The 27,724-nt window shown below is 47.1% G+C and overlaps 1 protein-coding gene and 1 long non-coding RNA gene across 5 annotated transcripts; one reads left to right on the top strand and one right to left on the bottom strand.

Annotated features, from left to right (window-relative positions):
* Window positions 1–22,767, top strand: Pou6f1 (POU class 6 homeobox 1). 3 transcript variants are annotated; one of them, XM_090325859.1, is made up of 12 exons: window positions 1–566; window positions 3,200–3,420; window positions 4,478–4,570; window positions 5,964–6,159; window positions 10,385–10,506; window positions 11,278–11,503; window positions 12,029–12,282; window positions 12,916–13,044; window positions 13,980–14,183; window positions 17,045–17,186; window positions 17,927–18,095; window positions 19,682–22,767. In XM_090325859.1, exons 1-12 carry the CDS (start codon window positions 515–517, stop codon window positions 20,025–20,027), a joined length of 2,154 nt encoding a protein of 717 aa, XP_090181985.1. In that variant the 5' UTR covers window positions 1–514; the 3' UTR covers window positions 20,028–22,767. The 3 variants fall into 3 exon arrangements, with proteins under 3 accessions (XP_090181985.1, XP_090181992.1, XP_090181998.1); XM_090325866.1 differs by lacking the exon at window positions 3,200–3,420; XM_090325872.1 differs by lacking the exons at window positions 3,200–3,420; window positions 4,478–4,570.
* On the bottom strand, window positions 11,380–27,682 carry LOC150066835 (uncharacterized). Of its 2 annotated transcripts, none has more exons than XR_016533739.1 (3): window positions 27,537–27,682; window positions 12,355–12,440; window positions 11,380–11,461 (listed from the first exon to the last, which is right to left on the bottom strand). It is a non-coding gene; the product is annotated as an uncharacterized LOC150066835 (long non-coding RNA). The 2 variants fall into 2 exon arrangements; XR_016533740.1 differs by having other exon boundaries at window positions 27,550–27,682.
* Window positions 27,683–27,724: the final 42 nt, after the last annotated feature.

Genomic DNA, 27,724 nt, shown 5'->3' with positions numbered 1-27,724 from the left:
CCGGGGGGGGGAGCCGGGGCCGGGTGGGCTCCGGCCGGCGGGGCCCGACGGCCCTCCCCGCCCCCACCCGGCGGCCCCTCCCTCCCCGGACCGCCGCCCCCGGCGGCCGGCGCGGGCGGTGCAGCATGCGGCAAAGCTCTTTGCATAAATTATGCTCATGACGCAGCAGCTAAAAAAATCCAAGTAGCAGAAGGAGGGAAAAAAGGGGGGGTGGGAGGGAAATCGGGGGGGGCCGTGGAAAAGGGGGAAAGCAGAAAAACATATACCTGGTCGCCCCCCCACACCTAGCTTTCCCCCCTCCCGCTTCCCGGCCGGGCCCCACCGCCCGGCTGCAGCCCGCCGAGCCCCTCCGGCGCAGCCCAGCCCCGGCCCGGGGGGCCCCGGGGGCGGCGGCGGGTCCCGACCGACTCCCGGGCCGAGTCGAGCCCCGGCCGGGCCGCGCTGGCTCCTTTGTCTGCGGGCGGCGGCCGCCCGCGCCCCCGGCCCCGGTCCCTTGGCTCGGGCTGTGAGATGAATGTCTAACCGGCGGCCGCTTGGCACCCGGGGCGAAGGCGGCCCGGGCTCCGGTAAGTAGCGGGGTCCGGGGCGGGGAGGGGTTTGCACGGAGGGGGGAGGGGGCCGGGCAGGGGAGGTTTCGGGTTTGGTTAATATGCAATGCCCGTAATTAGCATAATTTATATATTTATGATAAAGAGAGGGGGGAAAAAGCCGCGGGACCCGGGGCAGCGGGATGCGGGGCCCCGGCGGGCGGGGAGCTCCGGAGTGGGGCGCCGCGCCGCTGCCCACCTGGGGCCGCAGACCCCCGGGGCCCGCGCCCGGCTCGGCTCCGGCGGGAGGGCGGGGCGGCCGCCAGGTGGACGCGGCGGGGGAACCTGACCTAGGCCCCTCCCCGTCTCTGTCCCTGGAGCCCTAATGGGGTACCGATCACGGGCGCGGGGGGCTCTAACCACAGACCCCCGTGGCGAATGTGGGCAGATCCTGCTGCCCCCGTCCCTCAGGACAACCCGGGTGTCTGGATCCCGGGTGACTGGGGCCCTCGGGAGTCAGCCTGGGCCACCTGTCAGCACCCTCCTCCTAGAGGACCGGCGGGTGGGACTCGCGGGTTGGAGACCGGGATGTTGCTGGAAGGGTGGGGGAGTACCTCATAAATATTTCATCACAATATGATTATTAACAACAGTCACAAGATGGGCTTGATCGCTTCTCCCTGGTCATTCATACCTGGCATGGCCAAAGGGGTCGGGAAGGGGCTTCGGACCTTTACTTTAGCTTGGAGATCTCCCACCAGCCTGGGATCGGAAGCCTGCAAACCTCTGCGGAACAGCCTAAGCCCCTGCACCAGAGAAATAAAAAGCCTTCTGGAAGCTTTAGTGGGCTAGGAGGAGCAGGAACAGCAGCAGCGGCTCTACGCAGAAACCCTGGCCTAATCTGCACCTTTTTCTTGGCAAAGTAGAGGGTTGGTCCTCAGCCCACGAGGTTGCATCCCTCACACCTTGCCTTGGTAGCCTAAGCCTGAGTCTGCAGGCAGAGACCTGGGGTGATGTTTCTGTGACTGGATCTTCCAGGTCTATGTTCTCTACAATGTCACTCACTCTTTCCTAGGCTCAACAAAATACCCACCAAAGGCCATATCTGAAAAATTCAGATGAAGCCTCTTCTGTCTAGACTTTGCAGTATGAAGTGGGCAGGGAGGTCATAAATATGAAAACAGATTTAGTCACTGTAAAATTAAAATAAGGCCTATCAAATGATGCATTGCTCCACAATCTGAGCCACAAAGGAGGAAAGGGTACTAAGTCTGAGTGAGCCTTGCTTTCTTGGAACTTACAGTCTGTTGGGAACAAGTTTTGTTTTGGTACAGTTACTGGAGCTGGAACTCAGAATCTGGGTGCTGTCCCTGAGGTGTTTTTTTTTTTTTTTTTTTTTTTTTTTGCCAGTTATGGGGCTTAAACTCAGGGCCTGAGCCCTGTTCTTCAGCTTTCTCAAGGCTAGAGTTCTAACACTTGAGCCACAGAACTACTTCCAGGTTTTTCTATCTATGTGGTACCAAGGTATTGAACCTGGGTTTTTGTGCATGCTTAGGTAAGCACTCTACCACTAGGCCAAATTCCAGGCCCCTGAGTTTCTTTTTGTTGTTTTTTTTTTTGCCAGTCCTGGGTTTGATCTCAGGGCCTGAGCACTGTCCTTGGGCTTTCCTCAAGGCCTAGTGCTCTACCATTTAAGCCACAGCACCACGTCCAGTTTTCTCTGTGTGGTACCAAGGAATCCAACCTGGGTCTTCCTGCATGCTAGGCAAGCACTCTATCACTAGGCCAAACTCCTGGCCTGTCCCTGAGCTTTTTGTTCAAGGCTGGCATTCTATCCTTGGCTTTTGGGTGGTTAATTGGAGATGAATTTCACAAATTTTCTCTTTCATTCTGGCTTCAAGCTACAATCCTCAAATTACAGCTTCCTGAGTAGCTAGAACTTGGCCAAGTGCAAGGCCCTGAATTCAGAACTCAGTACACACACACACACACACACACACACACACACACACACACACAGGTGCCCAGCTAAGATTTTTTTTTTTTTGCATGAAAGTTCATGAGACTGTTAACCCCAGTTAACCACCAAAAAGCCAGAAGTGGAACTGTGACTTAAATGATACAGCATCAGCTTTGAGCAAAAAAGCTAAAAGACAGCACTTAGGCCCTGAATTTAAGCCCTAGTCCTGGCACCAAAACAAAACAAATAAAAAGCAACCTCAGGGGGAAGAAAAGGAATGTAAAGGTAAGGAATCCAGAACATACTGGCTCTAGTTTGCTCAATTGTTATCAAAGTTAATGACCCCCCATGTGTATCACTTACCCTTAGAGTTGGGTGAGTGATACATCAATTAGTATTATAAAAAGTACTTAGCCCATGGCCAGGAGTTTGACCTAGTGGTAGAGTGCTTACCTAGCATGCACGAAGACCTGGGTTTCATTCCTCAGTACCACATACAAAGAAAAAAGCCGGAAGTGGTGCTGAGGCTCAAGTGGTAGAGCTCTAGCCTTGAGAAAGTCCAAGGACAGTGCTCAGGCCCTGAGCTCAAGCCCAGGACTGGCAAAAAAAAAAAAAAATACTTAGCCCACAGTGGATACTTAACTGAAATGCTAAATGCTCTCTTTCTATGTTCATGTGTAAACCTCTTTGCCTTTTTTATTATTTCCTCTAGTGTTTGTGACTCTGGTTTGGTGCTCCAGAGAGACAACCTGTTTTCACAGGGTTTGGTCACTCATTGCTTATGGCAGGCTGGTCCACCACTGGAGACGTCCTACCTCCTCTGTGTATGCTACTCTGGTCTTTGGGCCACGGCCACAGGATTATCCAGGAGATTGTGTAGAACCCCAAGGCCTGTTGAGGGAAGGGACTTGCTGGAGATCTTCATTTTTTTTTGTAAGTGTTTAACAATCAGACATATTAAAGTTTGAGAACATAGGTTAATGTGTTTATCATCTCTTCTGGGAAGACTGCCCAGATTTCTCTTCTAGGAAAGTACTCTGAGAACCCTGCGTGCTGTTTACCTCATCTAAAATTCTGAGTGTTTGTCAGGTTTACTTTTGGTTCCACTTGGTGTACCACCTCCCATTAGGTTGGAGAATATTCCAGACAAATGTCTAGTCTGGTCACCCTTGATTCCTCCTGAGTGTGGATTTGCCTGGCATGCTGTGGAAGTAAAACTTTGAAGTTCCTAGAATCCTGTTTCCTTGCTAGGTGCTGGTGGTTCAAACCTGTAATCCAGCTACTCAGGAGGCTGAGCTCCGAGGGCCATGGTTCGAAGCCAACGTGGGCAGCCTAGCCAGTCATGGGGCTTGAGCTCAGGGCCTAGGCACTGTCCTTGGGTAATCTCAAGGTGAGTGCTCTACCACTTGAGCCACAGCACTACTTCCGGCTTTTTCTGTTTATGTGGTACCGAGGAATCAAACCCAGGGCTTCCTGTATGCTAGGCAAGCACTCTACCACTAGAGTGTATTTAAGTACTGAGTTTCGAACTCAGGGTTTTGTACTTGGCTTTTTCACTCAAGGCTGGTGCTATATCATTTAAGTCATACTTCCACTGCTGGCTTTCATCTGGCTAATTGGTGAGTCTTACTGGGCTGTATTTAAACTGTGATCCTCAGATCTCAGCCTCCTGAGTAGCTAGGATTATAGGGGTAATCCAACAGCACCTGGCTCTGAGACTCTTATCACCAATTAACCACCAAAAAGCTGGAAGTGGAGGTGTGGCTCAAGTGGTAGAGCTTTAAGCAGAAAAAGCTAAGCAAGAGCTCAAACTCCAGTACCAAATAAAAGAAAGAAAAAAGAATCCTGTTTCTTTTACTTCTCCAGAAATTTGGGAGCATTTCTCTTCTCTGTCTTCCTACCATACCATTTCAAACTTTTCTAGATGGTTTGGAAATTATATTATACTTTGACATATGGGCCTTTGCTTTTCCGATCCCATCTTACCCAGGATGCACTAGGTGTGGGCTCGTGCCCACCCCAATCTACTGTGACCATGGATCCTGGAGCCGGGTCTGAGTCATCTCTGACTGTTAATGAGCAGGTATCTTCTGGGACCAGAAGAGGTAGGGGTGGTCAGGGTTGTGGTTTGAGGGCTGTGGGCAAGGGAGTAAGACTCCATTGTTGGTTTCTTACTAAAGTTCATAGACATTTCACCTGTTCAGAGGGAATTACCAGTAGAGTTTCTCAGGGGCTGAGACAAGGATTTAAACTGACTTTAAGATTCAAGTTAAGGGGCCGGGAGTTTGGCCTAGTGGTTAAAGTGCTTGCCTAGCATGCATGAAGACCCGGGTTCGATTCCTCGGTACCACATACATAGATAAAAGCCAGAAGTGGTGCTGAGGCTCAAGTGGTAGAGCTCTAGCCTTGAGAAAGTCCAAGGACAGTGCTCAGGCCCTGAGCTCAAGCCCAGGACTGGCAAAAAAAAAAAAAAAAGATTCAAGTTAAAAGCTGGACTCATGCCGGTAATCCTAGCTAGTCAGGAACTGAATCAGAAACTGGGATATTGAAGTTCAGCCAGAACAGAAAAATTTGAGAGACTCTATCTCTACCTAACCAGAAAAAAAAAAAAAGCTGATCTGGAGGTATGGCTCAAGTGGTTGAGCACTAGCTGTGTGCAAGCAACCTAGCTGAGTTGAAAGTGTGAGGCTCTGAGTTTAAACCCTGGAACCAACACATACATATACACACAGAGGGGGAGGGGGAGGGAAAAAGGGAGGAGGAGGGGGAGGAGGGAGAAGAGGGAGAGGGAGAAGGGAAGGGGCGGGAGGGGGGGAAGGGGAGGGAGGAAAGAAGAAAGAAAGAAGGAAAGTAATCTTGGTGCTTGTGGCTCATGTCTGTAATCCTAGCTATTCAGGAGGCTGAGATCTAAGGATCATAGGGTTTTTTTTATTGCTTTTTTAAAAATTCTTTTTTCCATATTTTTTATTATAATTAATAGAAGGGTTACATTATATTCACCAGATAGAAGGTGCATTACTTCACAAACATTGATACCCTTTCTTATGTCTTGGTCCCCATTTCCCTCCCCCCACCCCCACCCCTCATCTTGTTTTCACCCCTTCCCTATCAATTTCAAATAACCAATTAAACATATATACAATATATCAGTTAACAAGGTGAAATACTGTAACAATATGAGATACCCAAAGGATATCCAAAGAGATGAGAGATAACATAGTATATTAAGGACAACAATCACTCATTATACGGCTTTTGTTTCTATATCCTGAAAGTCCTTTCATTTAGTGTCATACTATATGGCCTTCTGTATCTAGATTTTGTTCTATTGTAAATCTCTGCTAGGAGAGCCCAAGGTTTCTACTGATTATGACAAATGAGGGAAACCATTGTGCCCTCTCTTCTATCCTCCAGCCCTATCCAGACTGCCTGCCTGTCCCCATCCTCCAGCAATGCCCCTCATCCTCTGCTTGCAGGTTATCGTGATGTCAGGCCATGAGACCATCCGAGTGCTGGAAGTTGGAGTGGATGCTCAGCTGCCAGCTGAGGAAGAGGGGAAAGGACTGGAAAGTGTGGCTACCGAGGGCTCCCAGAACCAAGACCCTCCTGAAACCAGGGAAACTATTGGTGAAGCTGGGACAAACAACCCAGACCCCTCTGCAGATGTAGCTGGTATGAGGTTATTCTCCAATGTGGTTTTGCTCCCCTTGGGTCCCTTCTGCGGTTTCCTGATGAGCCAGCATAAAGGTTCCCTGGGGACCTAGGGGACCTTACAGCCTTGTCTTCCTGTTCACTGGATTGCCTATGGCCATAGTCTACCTATATAGCCAGCCTCCAGGGCTATGTCACCCTCTTTGTGACCCTGGAACTTGAGTTCTTGAATCACTCTCAGACCAAAACTGGGATTACTGATTGGTGGGGACTACCCTAAGAAATCTGAATCAGGGCCTGCACTGGAGGCTCACACCTGTAACCCTAGCTACTCAGGAGGCTGAGATCTAAGGATCGCAATTCAAAGTCAGCCTGGGCAGGAAAGTCCAGGAGACTTTTTTTTTGGGGGGGGGGCAGTCCTGGGCTTGGGCTCAGGGCCTGAGCACTGTCCTTGGACTTTCTCAAAGTCAGAGCTCCACCACTTGAGCCACAGCACCACTTCTGGCTTTTTTCTATGTATGTGGTACTGAGGTGTAGAACCTGGGTCTTTGTGCATGCTAGGCAAGCACTCTACCGCTAGGCCAAACTCCTGGCCCAGTCCAGGAGACTTTTATCTCTAATTAGCCACCAGAAAACTGGAAGTGGCTCTGTGACTCAAAGTGGTAGAGTACTAACATTGAGCTAAAGAGCTAAGAGACAGTGCGTAGGCCCTGAGTTCAAGCCCCATGTCCAACAGAAAAAAATTTTAAAAGGAAAAAGAAAAGAGAGAAAAGAAAAAGAAATTTGAAGCTGGGCACAGAGGCTCATACCTATAACCCTAGTTACTCAGGAGGCTGAGATCTGAGGATCAAGGTTCAAAACCAGCCGGGATACAAAAGGACCTGAGACTCTTATCTCTAATTACTCTCTAGAAAATGCGAAGTGGGCCTTGGCTCAAGGGTAGGGTGATAGCCTTGAACTGAAAAGCTCAGGGACAGTGCCCGGGTCAAGTTCAAGCCCCATGACCAAAAAAAAAAAAAAAAGAAAAAGAAAAAGAAAAAGAAAGAAAGAAAAGAAAAAAAAATTTGAATCTGCCTCAGTGGGTTTGTAGATACAAATCAGAGTGTCAGTCTAATGCAGAAAGGCCTGAATCTTCAGGATCCAGCCAGCCCTTTCTTTCTCTCTGTCCTTTTTTTTTTTTTTTTAAAAGCTAGAACCCTGAAAATACTTTTCCCTCCTCTTAGCAGACTTATGGTGGTGTCCTTCTCCAAAGATAACATCAGGGTGTGAGCAGAAATTCCTGCAGTACAGCTGGGAGACAGCTAAGGGCTGTTCTGGTGGCTAAGCTATAGGCCTAGACACTGCTCTAGCCACCCTTTTCTCACCACTGACTAAATAAAATGCCTTGTCAAGAGGTTGATGTCTGATTCTGTAGGAAGTCTTTTTGTTTTTGTTTTTGTTTTTTTCCCAGTCCTGGGTCTTGAGCTTAGGGCCTAGGCACTGTCTGAGATCTTTTTTGCTAAAGGCTAGTGCTCTACTACTTGTGCTAGTTTCACTTCAAACTTTTTGGTGGTTAATTGGCGATAAGAGTTTCATGACTGGGTCAGAGCATAACCTAGTGGTAGAGTACTCGCCTAGCATGCACAAAGCCCTGGGTTTGAATATTCAGTATCACATACACAGAAAAATCCAGAAGTGGTGCTGTGGCTCAAGTGGCAGAGTTCTAGCCTTGAGCAAAAAGTGTCCAAGGACAGGGCCCTGACTCTGAGTTCAAGACCCAGGACTGGGAGAAAAACATTTCATGGACTTTCCTGCCTGGGGTGGCTTCAAACCATGCTGGGATTACAGATGCAAGCCACTGGCACTCAGCTTATCTACCTATCACCTATTATAAACATTACTACTTTGAATATCTTTTTTTTTTGCCAATCATGGGGCTTGAACTCAGGGCCTGAGCACTGTCCTTGGGCTTTCTCAAAGATAGAACTCTACCACATGAGCCACAGCAACATTTCTGGCTTTTTCCTTATGTACATGGTACTAAGGAATCGAACCCAGGGCTTTGTGTATGCTAAGCAAGCACTCTACCACTAGGCCTCTACTTTGAAAATCTTTGATTGGTCCTTTTTTTCTTTTTGACACACTGAAATCCTTTTTGAGGAGAAATCAATTGTTGATATAGAAGGAAGTTATCACAAAGGGAAAAAGCCATCCATAAATAGAAAAAGCAGGCACCAGTGCCTCATTCCTATAATTATGGCTACTCAGGAAGCTGAGATCTGAGCATCATGGTTTGAAGCCCAGGATGAAAAGTCCATGTGACTCATCTCCAATAAACTGCTCAGAAAAAGCCCAAAGTGGCACTATTGCTTAAGTGGTAGAGCTCTAGTCTTGAGTACAAAAAAGCTCAAGGACAGTGCCCAGGCCCTGAGTTTAAGCCAGGAATGGCAAAAAAAAAAAAGTACCACATGCCTTTTAAGCTAGAACCAAACAGTGATAAAAAGCCTACCTGGGTGGTGCTGTAAAGAAACCTTGATTCTGAGAACTATTTTCCTTTTTCTATAAACCAATCTTTCTTTTTCTTTTTTTCTTTTTTTCTTTCTTTCTTTTTTTTTTTTTTTTGCCAGTCCTGGCTTGAACTCAGGGCCTGTGTACTGTTTTTGGGCTTTCTCAAGGCTAGAACTCTACCACCTGAGTAACAGCACCAGTTCCAGCCTTTTCTATGTACGTGATACTGAGGATTTGAACCCAGGGCAAGCTAGGCAAGCACTCTACCACTTGACCAAACTCCTGGCCCTAAACCAGTCTTTCAGTGGCAAGAAGAAATGAAATCCTCTAAATATATGCAAACCTTGGGCCCATGGTTCTATCTTGGAAATACATCTTGATAGAATGGACATTTTATTTCTTTATATGATAAGATTTTATCATTTCCATTTGTCACTTATCATTTCCTCACTTTCCTTTCTGGTTTTTTTTTTTTTAATTTTGGCGTGTGTGTGTGTGTGCCATTACTGGGGCTTGAACACAGGGACTGGGCACCATCCTTCAGCTTTTCCCTCAAGGCTGACATTCTACCACTCCACTTGAGCCATACCTTTTTTTTTGGCAGTTAACTGGAGATAAGAATCTCATGCACTTTCCTGCCTGGGCTGGTTTTGAACCTCAATCCTTATATATCAGCCTCCTGAGTAGCTAGGATTAAAGGGTGTAAGCCTCCAGCACCTGGCTAAAATTTCTTCTTGACTTCAGACTTTAAGGGGGGCAGAGAAAGCTGGCTGACCTAAAGAGCTATGACCCTGAAGTTTGGTGAAGACATGTCCAATTTTCAGGGACTTTGCCCTGTAAGAATTCCCATGCTAGTGTGCGTGTGTGTGCGCATGTGTGTGTGTGCGCACATGTACGCACGCGTGTGCATGCTCATGCTCGTGTGTGCATGCCAGCCCTGGGACTTGAATTTAGGGCCTGGGCACTGTCCCTGAGCTTTTTTCCTTAAGGTTAATATGTTATCACCTAGTCATAGCACCACTTCCAGATTTTTCACCCAGAACTAGTATTCTATCACTTTGAGCCACTTCTGGCTTTCTGGTGGTCAATTGGAATGATAGTCTCTCAGACTTTCCTGCCCAGGCTGACTTAGAAGTGAGCTTTTCAGATTTCAGCCTACAGAATAGGCTTCAGCCCAGCCCCACTTCCCATTTTCTAGTGATTAATTGGAGATAAGAGTCCCATGGCTTCATAGTGACCAGGATGGCTTTGAACCGTGATTCTCAGATCTCAGCCTCCTGAGTAGCTAGGATTACAGGTATGAGCTACCACACCTGGCCTAAGCCAGCACTTTTTGCATTCAAAAAGTAGCTCGAAAACAGGATGAAGAATTCAGTTGCCAGCTGACTTCCAGTTACCTATTCCCATCAATTCTAGCTTTTTCCTTCCCCTACTGCTTAAATAACAGGTCACAATGTCCTTTAGAGCTACAAAGTGAGGAAATGTGCCAACTGTGCAGACTTGGATTTTCTTCATGTGCATGAGAAGTGTGGCCTGTCTTTCCTGTCTGACTCAGGGCTCTCCAGACTTAAGTCTCACATGAGCAGCATGGGGAAAGCGGCTTCACAGGCCAGAGAAAGCCAGCAAGCAACTGGTATTCTGTTATGCAAGGAATAACCATGGGGCTGGAAGTTACTACTTCCAGCTGCAGACAAAATGTTCTACTTCACTCATCCCTCCCCTCACTCCTTGTTCTTCTTTCTCTTAATGTCACGTGAAGTGAAGTCACTCCCGGGAATCCCTCCAAGTCCTGCCCCTGCCATTGCCACCTTCAGCCAAGCCCCAACCCAGCCTCAGGCATCACAGACCCTGACACCACTGGCTCTACAAGCTGCCCCCCAGGTAAGGGACACCCCAGGGAGCTGGACAGAGGGCAGTGGGCCAGGAGTATGCATGAAAGAGCCATGGGATCTAAGAAATGATGTGAGGCAGTACAGGGTAGAGGCTATGCCTACTAGAAACCCCTGTCTTAGATAAAAGCTCATTGGAAAGGGGTCTCTGCATTTGCTGGGCAATCTCCGTGCAGACATAATGCAATCTTTTTCATGCTTGGAAGGTTAAGGGATTGCTCAGAGTCCTCATTCAGAGCTAGGGAGCATCTCCAGCACATTGAGAAGCTGTGTGTAGGATCCTGCAGTCCTGGTGACCTTTGCTTTATATACTATTCTCCAAGGCATCCAGGCAAAGGTATTATTCCCCACCAGAACTTCTCGGAAGCCTCTGTGGACCCTGGACTACTTAGTTGTTTTTTTGTTCACAAAGCACTGGTCCTTTAGGCAAGGACCCTAGGAAGGTTGGGGAAGCAGTAAACTTCAGGGGAAGAGGTGTGTGCATCCAATCTAACTGCCTAGGGTGGGGCTGGTCCGGGTGGTGTTCTGGGTTACTTCTCTGAAGGCAGGATAATCTGGTCCAAGCTCCCTTCAGGGTGAGGCTTCCAGCTAGGCCTTGGGCTCTTCCTCACCCGCCGGTGGCCTTTTCCCCCACTGCCCTCAGAATAATTGTTTGTGCTCAACTGGGTCTGAGAGACACAGTGTTTGCTCTGTGGATGTTGATTTTTTCTTTTTATTTTTTTTTCTTTTCTTTTCTTTTTTGAAATCTTGTTTGCTTTTGCAGGTCTTGACTCAGGAAAACTTAGCCACAGTTCTGACAGGAGTTATGGTTCCAGCAGGGGCAGTTACTCAACCTCTTCTTATCCCCATCAGTATTGCAGGTCAAGTGGCTGGGCAGCAGGGGCTGGCCGTGTGGACAATTCCTACAGCAACTGTGGCTGCCCTCCCAGGACTGACCGCTGCTTCTCCTACGGGGGGAATTTTCAAGCCACCTTTAGCCAGTCTCCAAGGTAACGGCAATTCTCCCCAGGACTGCACCAGGCGCCCTACCACCCCACACTTCCACCCTTGCACGTGTACTTCCCATGTTGGACTCAGAACCTGAGGCCCACCCAGGCCAATAGCCCTGGAGTCTGGATCCAGTGTCCCAGGCACCTAACCAAAGAGCCACAGCACCACTTTGGGACTCTAGGCCAGGACACCAGGCCAGCCAGCAGACCTTTCTTTCTTCAGCCAACTGCCTGAGACTGCTCTCTTCCCCATGCCAGAATTCACCTGTCACCAGACTCCTGAGAAGGACTGCAAGAAGACTCAACATCCTGTTCTTGAACCTACAGATCTACTGGCCCAAGGGAGGGGGGTGGGAATGAAAGATGTTGACATGCATCAGGCCTTCAAGCATCCAAGGAATTACAACTACCTGTTCCCATGCCCACTGCCCCAGCCCCGGGTCATTCATTGTGCCAGATGGGATTGGAGCCACTCTGGGCTGTGGCTAGGCCTTTGAGCATCTCTGTCTCTGCCTTGCTCCATAGCAACTGCCGTGCTGAATACCGCCCTTCCGGCACCTGTACAAGCTGCCCCACCAATCCAGGCTGCTTCACCAGCCCAGCCCCGGCCACCAGCCCAGCCCCAGACGTTGTTCCAGACCCAGCCGCTGCTTCAGACCACGCCTGCCATCGTATCACAGCCCACTGCTGCCACTGCTGCTGCCCCCACCCCCAAGCCAGTAGACACCACCCCGCAGATCACCGTCCAGCCTGCAGGCTTCGCATTTAGCCCAGGAATCGTAAGCTGCTGCCCTTACCCAGGGCTAACAGGGATGAACCAAATCTTGGGCAAGGGTGGAAATGACCCTTACCACAGTGGAGGAGCAGCCTCTTGAATCCAGCCCTTCCCAGCGCCAGCAGACATGGTTCCCTCTGAGGTCTTCTTGCAGCTGTCAGCCTGTTCAGCGCAGACAAAAGCAAACAATTTCTACTGAGAGGCCTGGAAAAATTCTCCAGAACCTGAACCACTGGATGAGCCTTGGAGGGTGGGATATTTAGGGATTATAACCTTGTGAGCTGCAGCTAAGGTGCAGCTGGAGGCTTACAGCTCTGTGCCAGTGTCTTTGTAATGTGGCTTCTGGCATAGTAGAGCTGCCAGGTGTGACAAAGAGCGCATCAGCCTCTCCAGTCTGGCCCTGCTACCCTCTCAGGCCTGGCTAGAAAGATTAAACAGAGTTATTCTTCTATGACTATGGCCCTACCCTTCCCTACTGCCCCCGTGTCTCCTACCTAGCTCTGGGTGTTCACCGACTGGATATGGGCCTGCAGCCTATATTTATGCCCACCCACCCCAAGATCCTTACACTCCTTTCTCTATCTGGGTCTCTTTTCACTCCTTTGGCCTCTGAGCAAGGCTCTTCCTCTACCCACAGATCAGTGCTGCTTCCCTCGGGGGCCAGACCCAGATCCTGGGCTCCCTTACTACAACTCCGGTCATTGCCAACACCATTCCCGGCATGCCAGGGATCAGCAGTCAGATCCTCACCAATGCTCAGGGACAGGCAAGTGTTGAAAGCCAGGTTTGAGGGGTGGGTACTGTGGAACAACTTGCCATGTCTTGGGCTAAGTAAGCATCCCAGAAACTGAAGCTGGTGTCAAGCTGTGGACCCCAGCTCACTGTTGTGGCCCGGCCCTGCTGATGTTGAGGTCCACACTGCAGTCCCCTAGAGGTGCTCATTCTACTTGCAGGATTTTGTTTATGGGGCACAGACCTTGTGCTGGGTGCTTCTTCATTCTTTATCTCATGTTCTGAGTACAGATCTATTTGGTAGAGATTTTTATTTCACTAGAGAGAGCAAGATTCAGAAATAATAAGATAAGCTGGGCATCAGTGGCTCACACCTGTAATCCTAGCTACTCAATGCTGAGATCTGAGCATTGTACTGCAAAGCCAGTGTGATCAGGAAAGTCCAGGAGACTCTAATCTCTAATTAACCACCAAAAATCCCTAAGTAGAATGTGGCTCAAATGGTAGAGTGCCAGCCTTGAGCAAGAAAACTAAAAGATAGTACAGGAGGGGGGGAGGAGGAAGGGAGAGAAAGGGAAAGGGAAAGAGAAGGAAAGGAAAAGGAAGGAAAGGGAAAGGGAAAGGGAAAGGGAAAGGGAAGGGAAGGGAAGGAAAGGAAAGGAAAGGAAAGGAAAGGAAAGGAAAGGAAAGGAAAGGAAAGGAAAGGAAAAAGGGAAAGGGAAAGGAGGATTAAGAGTACCAATTAGCATTCAGATCTCTAACAAGCAGTTCCACTCCTGTTTTACCTCAACTCTGAGGATGAAATAAAAAAAAGGAGCCTCCAGGGTATGGATTGGTGAGAAAAACAGCCAAAAGATTTATATGTTTTATCCAAGTTAGTTGTTTCCTCCGTTAGCTTGGGGCTTGGGGCTGTGGGTGGAGCTGGACACCACCTTCACATTTGGTGCCTTTTCCCTTATTTCCTCTTAGGTTATTGGAACACTTCCATGGGTGGTGAATTCAGCTAGTGTGACGGCCTCAGCACCAGCCCAAAGCCTACAGGTCCAGGCTGTGACCCCTCAACTGTTGTTAAATGCCCAGGGCCAGGTGATTGCTACTCTGGCTAGCAGCCCCCTGCCTCCACCTGTGACAGTCCGGAAGCCAAGCACACCAGAGACCCCTGCAAAGAGTGAGGTACTAGGATTGGAGGCACAGGGATTGAGGGGAGGGAGGGAGGGAGGAAGGGAGGAAATGGGTTACTTCTCTTCAGATTGCTGAGCAGAACAGCTTCTGAAGTTCCTAGGAAAGCCGGACACCTACAAAAGAGAGGGAGGACCCAAGTTAGAAGCCAGTGGGGATCTATACATGCTGGGAGTGGTCAAAATGGACTGGTCTGATTGAGCTATGGGGTGAACAAATTGGCAGAAAAGCCCCAGGAGTTTATTCTGTATCCCCTTCTTCTGCTTCCCCTCCATCCTCTATACCAAGTCTTTGATTATTTTTTGCTCATTCCAGAGCATTGTTTGAGGGACTACTCTATTCCAAATGTCAAAAATACAAAGATGATGGAGCTGGGAATGTAGCTTAGTGGTAGAGTATTTGCCTAGCACTCATGAAGCCCCATGTTCAGTTCCTCAGTGCCACATACACAGAACAAGCTAGAAATGGTGCTGTGGCTCAAGTGGTAGAGTACTAGCCTTGAACAAACAGGACAGTGCCAAGGTGCAGAGTTCAAGCCCCAGGAGTAGCAAAAAAAGATACAAAGATGACTAGATGTTTTTGCTAGACTTAGGTAGTTCATCATTGGAGTTAAAGATAAAATCTATATGATGGGGTGTGTTTCAGGCTCTTTGGGTCCCCAGAAAAGAGATCTCTGACAGATCAGGGTCAATCTAAAGGGACAAGTTGAGAATGAATGGTGAGAATGAAATGGGAGCATGAAATTGGAAGGATACTTCTCAAATTTGTGCATCAGAATCACCTGGAGGGCTTGTCAGACTCATTTCTTTTTCAATAAGTCTGAAGTAGGACCCAAGGAGGGAAAAGAAAAAGAGGCATTATAACCAAGCAGTGCTGGCTCGTGCCTGTAATCCTAGTTACTCAGGAGGTTGAAATGTGAAGATTATAGTTCCAGGCCAGCCTATGTAGCAAAGTCTGTGAGTAAAGACTGTAGCCCAAGTGGTAGAGCACTAGCCTTGAGCAAGGAAAGCTTAGGGATATCCCTTTGGCCCTAAGTTAAAGTCCTTGAGCTGGTGATGTAGCTCAGTGGAAGAATTCATGCTTAACATGAATGAAGCCCTAAGTTTAATCCTCAATACTACAAGAAGAAGAAGAAAGAGGAGGAGGAGGAGGAGGAGGAGCAGGAGGAAGAGGAGGAGGAGGAAGAAGAGGAAGAGGAAGAGGAAGAAGAAGAAGAAGAAGAAGAAGAAGAAGAAGAAGAAGAAGAAGAAGAAGAGGAAGTAGTAGTAGTCCCTTCTAGTTCCACTTCCAAAGATGACTTTTTTTTTTTTTTGCAAGTCCTGGGGCTTGAACTCAGGGCCTAAGCACTGTGCTTGAGCTTTTTCCTCAAGGCTAGAGTTCTACCACTTGAGCCATAGCACCATTTCCAGCTTTTTCCTATGTAATTGGTACCAAGGAAGCGAACCTGGGTCTTCATGAATGCTAGGCAAGCAGTATACCACTAGGCCAAACTCCCGGCCCAAAGATGATTTGTTGACATTTTATATTTCTCATTTTTTTCCATGAAAATCCATATGCAATTTAAAAGGCAAATTCCATTAAAAAAACTTCCTTTTTTCATTTAACACTGAGGTTGGCTTTTTCCTCCTCTGTGCTAGAGATCAAACTTAAGGTCTACTTCACACTGCACATACTCTTTTTTATTTTTTATTTTTTGTTGATCATGGGACTTGAACTCTGGGTCTGGGCTTTGTCCCTCAGCTCTTCAGCTCAAGGATACCACCCTACCCCTGAGCCACAGTGCCACTTCCAGTTTTCTGGTGATTAATTGGAGATAAGAGTCTCATGGACTTTTTAGTGCTCAGGTTGGCTTTGAACCTGGATCCTCAGATCTCAGCCTCCTGAGTAGCTATCATTACAGGTGTGAGCCACTGCACCAGCTTGCATATACTCTACCTTTAGGTCACATCTACTCTGTGTGAGTGCGTGTGTGTGTGTATGTGTGTGTGCATGTGCATGATGGTCCTGGGTCTTGAACTCAGGGCCTGGGTGCTTTCTCTGAGCTTTTATGCTCAAGGCTAATGCTTTACCACTTGGAACAACTCCACTTCTAGGTTTTATGGTTAATTGGAGATAAGACTGTTGTGGCTATTTCTGCCTGGGCTGGCTTCGAACCACAATTCTCAATTCTCAGCCTCCTGAGTAGTTAGGATTACAAGTATGAGCCACAGGGCCCAGCTTCCAGCCCCCCCCCTCCCTTTTTATTTTTATTTTATTTTATTTTTTTTTGCCAGTCCTGGGCTTAAGCTCAGGGCCTGAGCCACTGTCCTTGGACTTTCTCAAGGCTACAGCTCTACCACTTGAGCCTCAGCACCACTTCCAGCTTTTTTCTATGTATGTGGTACCGAGGAATCGAACCCGGGTCTTCATGCATGCAAGGCAAGCACTCTACCACTAGGCCAAACTCCCAGCGCCCCCCCCTCCCTTTTTAAATAACTACATCCTCTTTCATTGTGGGAAAGTCCCAGTAATTACCTCCTAGACTTTTAGAGTCTACAATAAGGTTGAAGTTTCTCTTTTGAAGGCAGAGATGTGAGAGAGCCCAAGGGAGGTTATTTATTGTGTCTTTGATCAAATACAGCAAACTTTTCTGAGCCTCTTACTGTGTCTCAGGTGGCACCAATTGCCATGCTTATTTAGAAGGTCACTATCCTGGTGTGTGCATTCATAAGCAATGGCTAGTTTTGCTTTTCAGTAGGGCATAGGTAGGTAAGTGGGACTCTCATGCCCATTTCTGACCTGCCTCTGGTCTACCCAGGAGTTTCAACTTTCTGAGTTGGGCAGGGACCAATAGAGACTTCTTTCTTTTCTCATAGGTGCAGCCCATCCAGCCCACACCAGCTGTACCCCAGCCTGCTGTGGTCATTGCTAGTCCTGCCCCAGTGGCCAAGCCGTCTGTCTCTGCTCCAATCCCCATCACCTGTTCAGAGACCCCTACAGTTAGCCAGTTGGTGTCCAGTAAGTGGCTTTTGGAAGAGGAATGTGGAATTGGGGGGGGGGAACCTTAACCTTTCCTTAAACTTCCTAGAACTGGGTGCTAGGCACATATCTGTCATCCTAGCTGTTCCATAAGCTGAGACTAGAAGTTCAAGGCAAGCTATAGTGAAACTCAAGACCTTGTCAGAAAGAAGAAAGGGGGCAGGAGGAATGAATATACATACATACATATATATATATATATATATATATATATATATATATATATACACAGAGAGAGAGAGAGAGCACATTACTTCCTGAAAAGCAAAAGAGAAGAGGCCTAGAGTGAGGTCTTGACTTTGTCATTCCCATTCTTATTGGATGGGATTCTGGGCATGATGTAAGTGAAGACTGGCTGCTCCTTACTGGCTCTTTTTCAGAGAGGTGAAACCATTAGCTGTCTTTGCTGTACTCTCTCACCCAGTATTTGGGGAATGTGGATGGCTAACAGGTATGCTTAGGGCAGGACTAGTGAGCATGAGGGAGGCCAGCAGTTAAATCTGGAACTTAAAAATAGATTTGATCACCCCTACCCCACAAAGGTCCAAGGCCTTTGTCCACAAGTCTTGCTTGTCTTGGTGGCAGGAGTCTTAAAGGTATACAACTTTTTGACTGGTGTCCTCATCCCTCATCACTGAACAAGTCCAGGACAATGGGCCATAGAGGTAGAGATGATTCCCATCTGATACAGTCATCTCTTGTCCCTTCCTCTGGCCTAGAGCCGCACACCCCAAGTCTGGATGAGGACGGGATCAACTTAGAAGAGATCCGGGAGTTTGCCAAGAACTTTAAAATCCGGCGGCTCTCCCTGGGCCTTACACAGACTCAAGTGGGCCAGGCTCTGACTGCAACAGAAGGTCCAGCCTACAGCCAGTCTGCCATCTGTCGGTGAGTAAGATTGCCCTGGAGAAGGTCACGAGGCCTGCTCAGGCTCTGTTGTCCCTGGGCACTTATAGGGGACCAGGGCATCCCGCATCATTCCGTATTTCCCCTTTTTACCGCCTGTCACCTTCCAGATAAGGATGTCTAGTCTAGTCTAAGGATGGACATGGACACAACTGTAGTAGTCAAAGACTGACTCAGTCATTCTAGGGCCCAAGTCTATTCAGATATTATAGCATAAGGGCTAGGAGTTTAGCCTAGTGGTAGAGTGCTTGGCTAGCATGCACCAAGACCCGGGTTCTATTCCTCCATACCACATACATAGAAAAAGCTGAGTATGGTGTAGTAGCTGAAGTGGTAGAGTTCTAGCCTTGATAAAGTCCAAGAACAGTGCTCAGGGCCTGAGTTCAAGCCCCAGGACTGGCAAAATAAATAAATAAATAAATAAATAAATAAATTATAGCATAAAAGCTGCTTTATAAGCCCAATGTTGTGGTTGTGGTGCCCTCATGCCTATAATCCTGACTATTCAAGAGGCTGAGATCTGAGGATCCTGGTTCAAAACCAGTCTTGGCAGAAATGTCAGTGAGGCTCTTATTTCAAAATAATCAGCAAAAAGCCAGAAGTAGAGCTGTGGCTCACCTGATAGAGCAAGAAAAGGCCAAGTGAGAGCTTTAGGTCCTGAACTCAGGTCCCAGTTCTGGCACACGTGCGTGCGTACATGTGCGTGTGTACACACACACGCACAAGCACATGGTACACACATGATTTATAAAATAAAACACAAAAATGTTGGTCTTCCACTATATACAATTCTCTTGGCACATACCTCTTCCCCCTCAGGTCAGATATAACTAGAAAGTTAGAGGGCTGTGTTTTTCTGTGTACAATTTGCAAACTTGTTTTGATGCCAGAGCCCGAGGAAAGATAAAATTTTAGACAGGAATAAGTGCATGGAGGATGGGAGTTTGGCCTAGTAGTAGTCTGCTTGCCTAACATGCATGAAGACCCGGATTTGATTCCTTGGTACCACCTACGTAGGAAAAATCCAGAAGTCGGGCGGTGGCTCAGATGTGAGAGCACTGGCCTTGAGAAAAGCTCAAGGACAGTGCTAATACCCTGAGCCCAAGCCCAGGACTGGCAAAAAAAAAAGGAATAAGTGCATGGCTTACTGATGGCTGAATGTTTACATCTGCTGCGGTTGCTGACTGACTACTAATAAAGTTTGATAAAATGCTGGCTCAGCCAGAAGGAACAGCCTGAGTTAAGAACATGAGTTAAGAAGCTGTGTGTAACACTGGTGACCTCTACAGGTTACTCAGGATGAGTCCTCACAAGACTTGGGTGTGAAAGTTTTGTTGTCAGGGTACTCTTGTCATTGCCTTGCTGATTTGAGGCCTGGGACATGGTCTGCCTGCTAGGATTTGGGAAAGCAGGACTTGGGTCTGCTTGCGCTTGGCTGAGCCAGAGGGGTACTGGCACTGTGGGAGCAATGAGGGGACCCAGCCTGTGAGGGTAGTACCAGGGTATGGGCTATGTCAAAGAGACAGAGACATTCTCTCTGTCTCTTGCTGGACCTGTGTTGTGTGCAGGTTTGAGAAGCTGGACATCACACCCAAGAGTGCTCAGAAGCTGAAACCAGTGCTGGAAAAGTGGCTGAATGAGGCTGAACTTCGGAACCAGGAAGGCCAGCAGAATCTGATGGAATTTGTGGGAGGTGAGCCCTCCAAGAAACGCAAACGCCGCACCTCCTTTACCCCACAGGCCATTGAGGCTCTCAATGCCTATTTTGAGAAGAACCCACTGCCCACTGGCCAGGAGATCACGGAGATTGCTAAGGAGCTCAACTATGACCGAGAGGTGGTGCGGGTCTGGTTCTGTAACCGGCGTCAGACACTCAAGAACACCAGCAAGCTGAACGTCTTTCAGATTCCCTAGGGCTCAGCCCTCAGCCCCGTGTCCCAGCACTTTGTATTCTTCCCTCCACACCCAGCTGCTTGACAGGACTATGTGCAGCTGGGCTGGCCCTAGGCCATGAGCCTCACCATGTGCATGTGTGTCAATGCCTCCCTCTTCCTCCGCCTCCCACATCTCTCACACCCTGGGAGGCAGAGGGACTGGGCCACATGAGAGCCCCAGACTCTGGGCTTTAGGCACTCCAAAGGAGGGTGTCATTTGTGGTGTCTCATGGAGAAGCACTTTGCAGACAAGGTTTCTGAAGGGTAAATTCTGGTTGAGAACCAGAAATGTGTCATCTTTGGGGCAGAGCTGTAGAACCTCCTGGGGTCCGCTGGTATTAGTTCTTGTTTTTGAGGCCATTCTCTTTGTATGTACTTCCTCCCTCCCCCCATCTTTGCTATTCCTTTGTGCTACTGTGGCAGCTATGACAACTCATCCAGCCTCACACTGCCCTCTCCTACTTTGCATACAGACATACTAAACCCCTGGAAGGACCCCAGAAATGAATTTAGGAAAGTGTATGTCAGACTTGACATTATATTGATCTCAAGGTCAGAAGGTTTCCAGAGCTTGGGACAGAACATGAGTTCCTCTCATGGTTCCTTTGATGGAGGAGATGACATTAAAATGGAACCTTTTTTGTTGTGTAATTCGTGTTGGAAGGAAGCAACAGTAAACTTTACCTGTCACCTGGGTCTGCTGCTGTCCTGAAATTTAGAAATTAAAAGGCCATCCTTCCAGATTAAAAAAAAATTTTTTTGCCAGTCCTGGGCCTTGAACTCAGGGCCTGGGCACTATCCTTGGGCTTTCTCAAGGCAAGAGCTCTACCACTTGAGCCCCAGCACCATTCCTGGCTTTTTGCTATGTATGTGGTACCGAGGAATCAAACCCGGGTCTTCGTGCATGCTATGCAAGCACTCTACCACTAGGCTAAACTCCCAGCCCCCATCCTTCCAGATTTTAAAAATCTAATCTCTGTCCTCGGCCACTTGCTCCTACAAGAGTTTGAGTTAGAAAATATTACACTAGTCAAGCAAGCAGGCAACCCTGGAGGAAAAAAATGAGGAAAGGAATGCTTTCTCTCTACCATTGTTCTCATACCCAACCCAGTACTGGGAACTGACTTAAGCCTAATGTTCTCTGTAATTTTGGGGGAGGGAAGAAATCTCACTTTGTTTAGAATTACAGATCATGTGTGTAAGCAGTCCTTCCCTCCCTCATTCCCCTCAAGAAAGCTCCAGATTTAGAATGAGTTTGCCTCTAGAGGGCAGAGCCATGGCAGAGGGTTGGACATCTCATCTAAGCTACCAAGTGACTTTTCAGCCTCATTATGGATGGGCAGCTTTTAAAATTGAGTATGTGGGCTGGGAAGGTAGTTCAGTCATAGAGTGCTTGCCTAACAATCAATGCATACAGACCTGGCTCCCTCCCCCCCACATAAAAAAACACTTCTGAAAATATAGTATATGACTCCAGATTCTCCAGATTTGCTGTGTAAGCTTTTCCATAAAGGAGCACAGTCCCAGAGCCTGGTCTCTAGCAACTGCCTCCTTATCCCTTGTTCCATTTGGACTAAAGCCTTCTAGAGTGTGGTGGAAGTGAGGAGACAGGTGGACAGCTTCCTGACTCAGCCTCCTAGGAGAGAATATATTTCCAAGAGGGAGACTTGGCCCTCTAGGTCATGGTTAGCAATCTACGTGCATGAGACCACGAGCCTCCTTGGGAGGGGTATTGTCAACAGGTTTTCTTTAAGACATATCCACAGTACCAGAGTTGGTCAAGGAATCAGTGACTCATACTTCAGTGAATTAGGGACATGCACAAACACTTGCACTCAGCAGTGCTTTCTTTTTCTGGGAGATAAGTGGGTCACAGCTGGTGTCCTAGAAGTAGCATATAATACAAGGTGTGCAAAGAGACACCATCTGTCCTGTGGCATGGCAGGAAAACAAACCCCTATGAACCACTGGTCTAAATTAGGCCTAGTCACATGTTCTCAGCCCCTCCCTCTTCTAAATTCATCTTCTCAAGGTTGAACTAATATTAAACCAGAGGAACAATCCCAAGGCCCAAGGGAGGTATCTAAAGTGTACCCAAAGCAAAACTCACCCACCTACAATCTCTGCTCTTAACTTCACCACCAAGGACCTCTGTGAAGCATTGGGACCTGGGCTATTTACCCAAGGTGTTTATGTTGTTTTTCCCACCATCAAGCACCATCAGGAACTTGACTGACATTTTACTTTGAAAGTGTCTTTCTGGACTTAAGCCAGAGCTCATGGCTTCTTTGCCAGGGTTAAAAAAGGAATGGAAAAGACAAGAGAATGGGCGGGAATGTTTTAACTGTATGATTTACTTATTTTGTTTTAAGAGACCAAAATTTTCTATGTCTTGCTGAATCAGCTAGCACCTTTGACCCTGCACGATCTAGAACATTTTATTCAGGCAAAGTCCAGGGAAGAATTGTCACATGGACTGAGGAACACGCTGAATATGGAATGATAAACCTGGTTGTTTTGGTGTTCTTAGAGATCCAATCACATTCCATGCCCAGATTTCCTTTCCTGCCTTCCAGGCCAGATTCTGGTTTTGATGTTCTAACTGTCCCTCCGTGCTGAGCAATGTCTGTTGAAGGCTGGAGGGAAGAATGGGGAGAGGAGGAAACTGAGAAGTACTTGATGTAGTTGTGTGGAATAAACGGTATTTTTTTTCTTTTGTACTGCTCTGCTTGCTTCTTGCTTACTTCTCAAGATAGAAACATAAGGAGTCTGAATCAGAGACCAGAAAAGTGCAGGAAACTGCATTTAGTGAACTTCCAGACTGGAAAATCACATTGCAAAATGCACAGGTCAATGTCCTATGATCCTACTTCAGAAGCCCTCTGGCCCTCAGCTTCACACCTCCCTATGGGGTTGCAGGGCCAAGGGGATTGTGCCCCCCTTTCCTTCTAAGGTACAATACTGTTATCAGGACCTCAGAATCCTGTTCCAAGTTCACTCCTTGTACTCCTCTTCTCTGGGTATAACATTGGCAGACTCTGCTGATATTGTATATGCTTATAGGGCTAAAAGGCCTTTGGAGCTGGGCATGGTGGCTCATGCCTGTAATCATTGTTACTCAGGAGGCAAGGATCCAAGGATCTCAGTTCAAAGGCAGGCTGGGCAGGAAAGTCTGTGAGACTCTTATATCCAATTAACCACCAGAAAACTGGAAGTGGTGCTGTGTCTCCAAGTGGTATAGTGTTCACCTTGAGCAAAAGAGCTCAGGGACAGCACTCAGGCCGTCAATTCAAATCCCACAACTGACAATAAATATGTAGTCTTTTGGGTGTTATAACAAAGTACCTTAGACTGGGCAGCTTATAAACTTCTCATAGTTATGGAGAGTATGAAAAAAAAATCAAGAAACTGGTAAGCTAGTGTTTGATGCAACATAGACATCTTTACATTGGAAACTTACATGGGGAAAGAACAAAAAAGCTAACATTCCCCCAGGCCTTTTATTTTTTTTTTAACTTTTTTTTTTTTTTTGCCAGTCCTGGGGCTTGAACTCAGGTCCTGAGCACTGTCCTTGGACTTTCTCAAGGCTAGAGCTCTACCACTTAAGCCATTATACCATTTCCGGCTTTTTCAATGTATATGGTACTGAGGAATCAAACCCAGGTCTTCATGCATGCTAGGCAAGCACTCTTACCTCTAGGCCAAATTCTTGGCTGCCTTTTATTTTTTTTAAGGCCACTGAGGGCTCCACCATGATGAGTAAATCTAGATATATAGAAATCTACAGTGAACGGTTATCATGATTTGTACAGTTCTACTATTTTTTTTTTTTTTGCCAGTCATGGGGCTTGAACTCAGAGCCTAGGGGCTATCCCTGAACTCTTTTGCTCAAGGCTAACACTCTATAACTTGAGCCACAGTGCCATTTCTGGCTTTTTCTGCTTATGTAGTATTGAGGAAACAAACCCCAGGGCTTCATACATGCTAGGCAAGTACTCTACTACTAAGCCACATTCCCCACCTCTACTATTCTCATTTCCTAATTTCTTCTCTCCCTCCTCCTTTTTATTTTTTCCTTCCTTTCTTCCTTTCTCTTTCTTTTTATCTTTCCTCTTTCTTTCCTTTTCCTTTCTTTCATTGGTTCTCTCTTTCCCTCTCCCTCTTCCTCTCTCTCCCACTTCCTCCCCTTCCTTCCTTCTGGACACTGTCCCTTAGCTTTTTTTTTTGCCAGTCCTGGGCTTGAGCTCAGGGCCTAAGCACTGTCCTTGGATTTTCTCAAGGCTAGAGCAGTACCACTTGAGCCTCAGCACCACTTCCGGCTTTTTTCTATGTGATACCGAGGAATCGAACCCGGGTCTTCATGCATGCTAGGCAGGCACTTTAACCACTAGGCCAAACTCCCAGCCCCTGTCCCTTAGCTTTTAAACTCAAGATTGGTCCTTTGCTACTTAAGCTACATGTCCACTTCTGTTTTTTGTTTTTAGTGGTTAATTGGAGATAATGGACTTTCCTGCCCGGACTGTCTACAATTTTCAGATCTTAAACTCCTGAATAGCAAGGATTTACAGGTGTGAGCCACAGATGCCCAATTATATAATAATAATAATTATTATTATTTTTGGTGGGTCATGGGGTTTGAACTCAGCCTGGGCGCTATCCCTGAGCTCTTCAGCTCAAGGCTACCGACCTATCCTAAGCCCCACTTCCTGTTTTCTAGAGGTTAATTGGAGATAAGAGTCTCAGGTCGTTTTGTGCCCAGGCTGGCTTTGAACCTTGATCCTCAGATCTCAGCTTCCTGAATAGCTAGGATTACAGGCGTGAGCCACTGTTCCAGGCTAATTCTTTTTTTTTTTTTTTTTTTTTTTTGCCAGTCCTGGGCTTTGAACTCAGGGCCTGGGCACTGTCCTTTGGCTTTCTCACTTGAGCTCCATTTCTGGCTTTTTTCTATGTACGTGGTACCGAGGAATTGAACCTGGGTTCTCGTGCAAGCTAGGCAAGCACTCTACCACTAGGCTAAACTTCTGGCCCCTATTGTACAAATTCTTTTTTTAAGTTGTATTTTATTGTCAGAGTAATGTATAGAGTTACATTTGTCAGGTAGTAGATACATTACTTTTCAAACATTGATACCCCTTCTCATGTTTTTGTCCCTCTTTCCCTCCCCCTGTACAATTCTTAATAAAGAACTGTAGCAGTATAGTGAGTGAATCTCCATTGCATTTCCTCCCAAGACTTCAGATGAGTTTGTTGCTGGAAGAGTTTAGCTTTCACAAAATTAGCATGCTCTCCCCCCCTCTCTCTCTCTGCTGGTCTACCTCCTATGCGTGGGTTCATACCATCTTCTTTATAATATCCTTATTCCCCACCTTGCTGGTACTAATGAGATCTGGACTGCAGAGTTTAAACTGGCAAGAATACAACATTCCCTTATTTTCCACCCAACCAACATTCCTGTGCTAGACACTGTTTTGGGTTCTTGACCATGTGTCAATCTGCTCCCACCCAAAGTGTTAATGGGTGTCTAAAACTCTGACACAAGCATTATAATACTCAAAACTATTGAGACAAAATATTAACTAGAATCCAGCACTTACCTTGTCAGCATAGATCTCACAGTGCTGATATGCTAATCCATGCTGGACTGTGACTCTTCAGTACATACTCTTCAGGCCAGGGCATAAAAGTGATGCTTAAGAACTGACAGATATAGCTTGGTATATTTCCTACTCTCCATTCAAGGGAACAAGATCAGGGCCCTAGGTTCAGGGTACTGAAGAGGGCATGGGCAAGGATTCTGCTTAGCTAGGGCAGCGTTTGGATTATGAAATGTAAGAGTGAATGGAATCTGGCCAGGGACAGAGCCAGCAATTCCCACCAGGAGAGTCCTGGTAGCTGAAATTATTGGCTCAGACCAGTTGAAGGTAGCTCCTGGCAGTTGGCCCAGGAAGATTTTAGACAAGGGGGTGGGGGGAATAGGTGGAAGATTTATAGTTCTTATTTTCAGGCTTGGGCAGATTATTGTTATGTGGATGGTTTTAAAGGAAGGAACTGACTTTGCATGTATTGGAGATGTTGGCTGGTTTCTGGACTATAGAGAGAAGGGAGGAGAAGAACTTGAGATTGCTTGGAATTGGGTAGCTGTAAAAATTACTGATTTTATTTCCTTTCAACTACAGGGTCCTTCAAAGTAGCCAATTGAGCCTCAAAGGCTCCTTAGGTGAACTACAGGAAGAGGATAAGACTTGATGGTCAACCCTCTAAGTTGACCATCAAAAAAGCCCTCTAGGTTAAGATTTCTTCCTGTACTTGGCGGGAAGTGCTAGGTATTGACTTATACACCCAGCAATACACCTGGGCAACTAGAGTAAGAAGGGAAGCTTAGGGAGATGGAAGAGTGTTGACCTAGAGATTGTGAGACCTCAAGCCCTCAAGGCTTAGGGAAAACTTTAAGAGGTACTAGGATTTAATTTGGTAACATTAATAGTAATATCTAAACTATAGCCATCAATACCCGGCTTTCCTTTTCTATATATTTTCCAAAGCTCCATGGTTGTTGTAAACATGGCACAACTAAATTTCTTCTGGGAAATTGCATACACCTTTTTTTTTGTGGTAGTTGAATTCAGGGCCTCATGATTGCTAGACAGACACTCTACTGCTGAGCCACACCTTCAGACATTTTTTTTTTTTTATCATCACCACTATTTCCACACCTCCACTTCTTATTATAAAACTAGCATAACGGGCACATAGCCACTGAATGCCGTGGAGCAGGTGTAGTTGCCTGTTTACAACTGAGGAAGCTAAAAATCTCAGTGAGATTATGTGGCTATTTTCATTTTATGCTGGTACTGGGGCTTGAACTCAAGGCCTGGAAGCTTCCCCCCCCTCCTTTTTTTTTTGGCCCAAGGCACATTCTGTACCACCTGAACCACAACTCCACATCTGGTTTTTTTTTGGTAGTTAAGAGTCATAGACTTTCCTGACTTGGCTGGCTTTGAATTGTGATCCTCAGCCTAGACTCACTTTCCTCTTTTGCTTAAGGCTGGTGCTATACCACTTGAGCCACAGCTCCGTTTGTGACTATTTGTGAAGTCACCAAATTAGTATGTGAAGATGCCAGCCACACCTCTGATCTTCTAACAGGCCTTCTTCAAAACCTTTAAAAAGTACTAATAGCTGGAGCCAGGAGCTTGGCCTAGTGGTAGAGTGCTTGCCTAGCATGCACGAAGACCCGGGCTCAATTCCTCGGTACCACATACATAGAAAAAAGCCAGAAGTGGTGCTGAGGCTCAAGTGGTAGAACTCTAGCCTTGAGAAAACCCAAGGATAACACTCAGGCCCTGAGCTCAAGCCCCAGGACTGGCAAAAAAAAAAAATATATGTTTTGGGGAGAAGACACAGAACAAAATAATTTATCCATGGACGTGGGTCTCCACCTTAGGAGATGTGAGTTTAACAAGACAAGAGGCGGAGCATATCAACGTACACAAATAGAGAACCTCTGGGCAACGAAGTCCAGCCAGGAATGGGAGAGCCACTGGAAGGGCGACTGTCTCAGAGCAAAGCGTCAGAGCGTTGAACCAGGCGGGCAACGCACGTTTCCTCCACGGAGGTAGCGGCACTTCAAATCCAATCCGCTCAGCCCGCTTCCGGGGGCGGGGAGCTGTGGAGCAG

Source organism: Megascapheus bottae, chromosome 2 (genome assembly GCF_031878675.1).
Source record: "Megascapheus bottae isolate mThoBot1 chromosome 2, mThoBot2.hap1, whole genome shotgun sequence".
In the NCBI taxonomy this organism is placed as follows: domain Eukaryota; kingdom Metazoa; phylum Chordata; class Mammalia; order Rodentia; family Geomyidae; genus Megascapheus; species Megascapheus bottae.
This window is presented reverse-complemented; position numbering and strand designations above follow the sequence as displayed.

What these genes read in the sequence shown, in the direction of transcription:
- Pou6f1 (XM_090325859.1), top strand. Translation starts at nt 515, where the DNA reads ATGTCTAACCGGCGGCCGCTTGGCACCCGGGGCGAAGGCGGCCCGGGC. An exon ending in AGACCCCTGCAAAGAGTGAG is followed by an intron (nt 14,184 to 17,044) that starts GTACTAGGATTG and finishes CTTTTCTCATAG; the next exon opens with GTGCAGCCCATCCAGCCCAC. An exon ending in AGCCAGTCTGCCATCTGTCG is followed by an intron (nt 18,096 to 19,681) that starts GTGAGTAAGATT and finishes TGTTGTGTGCAG; the next exon opens with GTTTGAGAAGCTGGACATCA.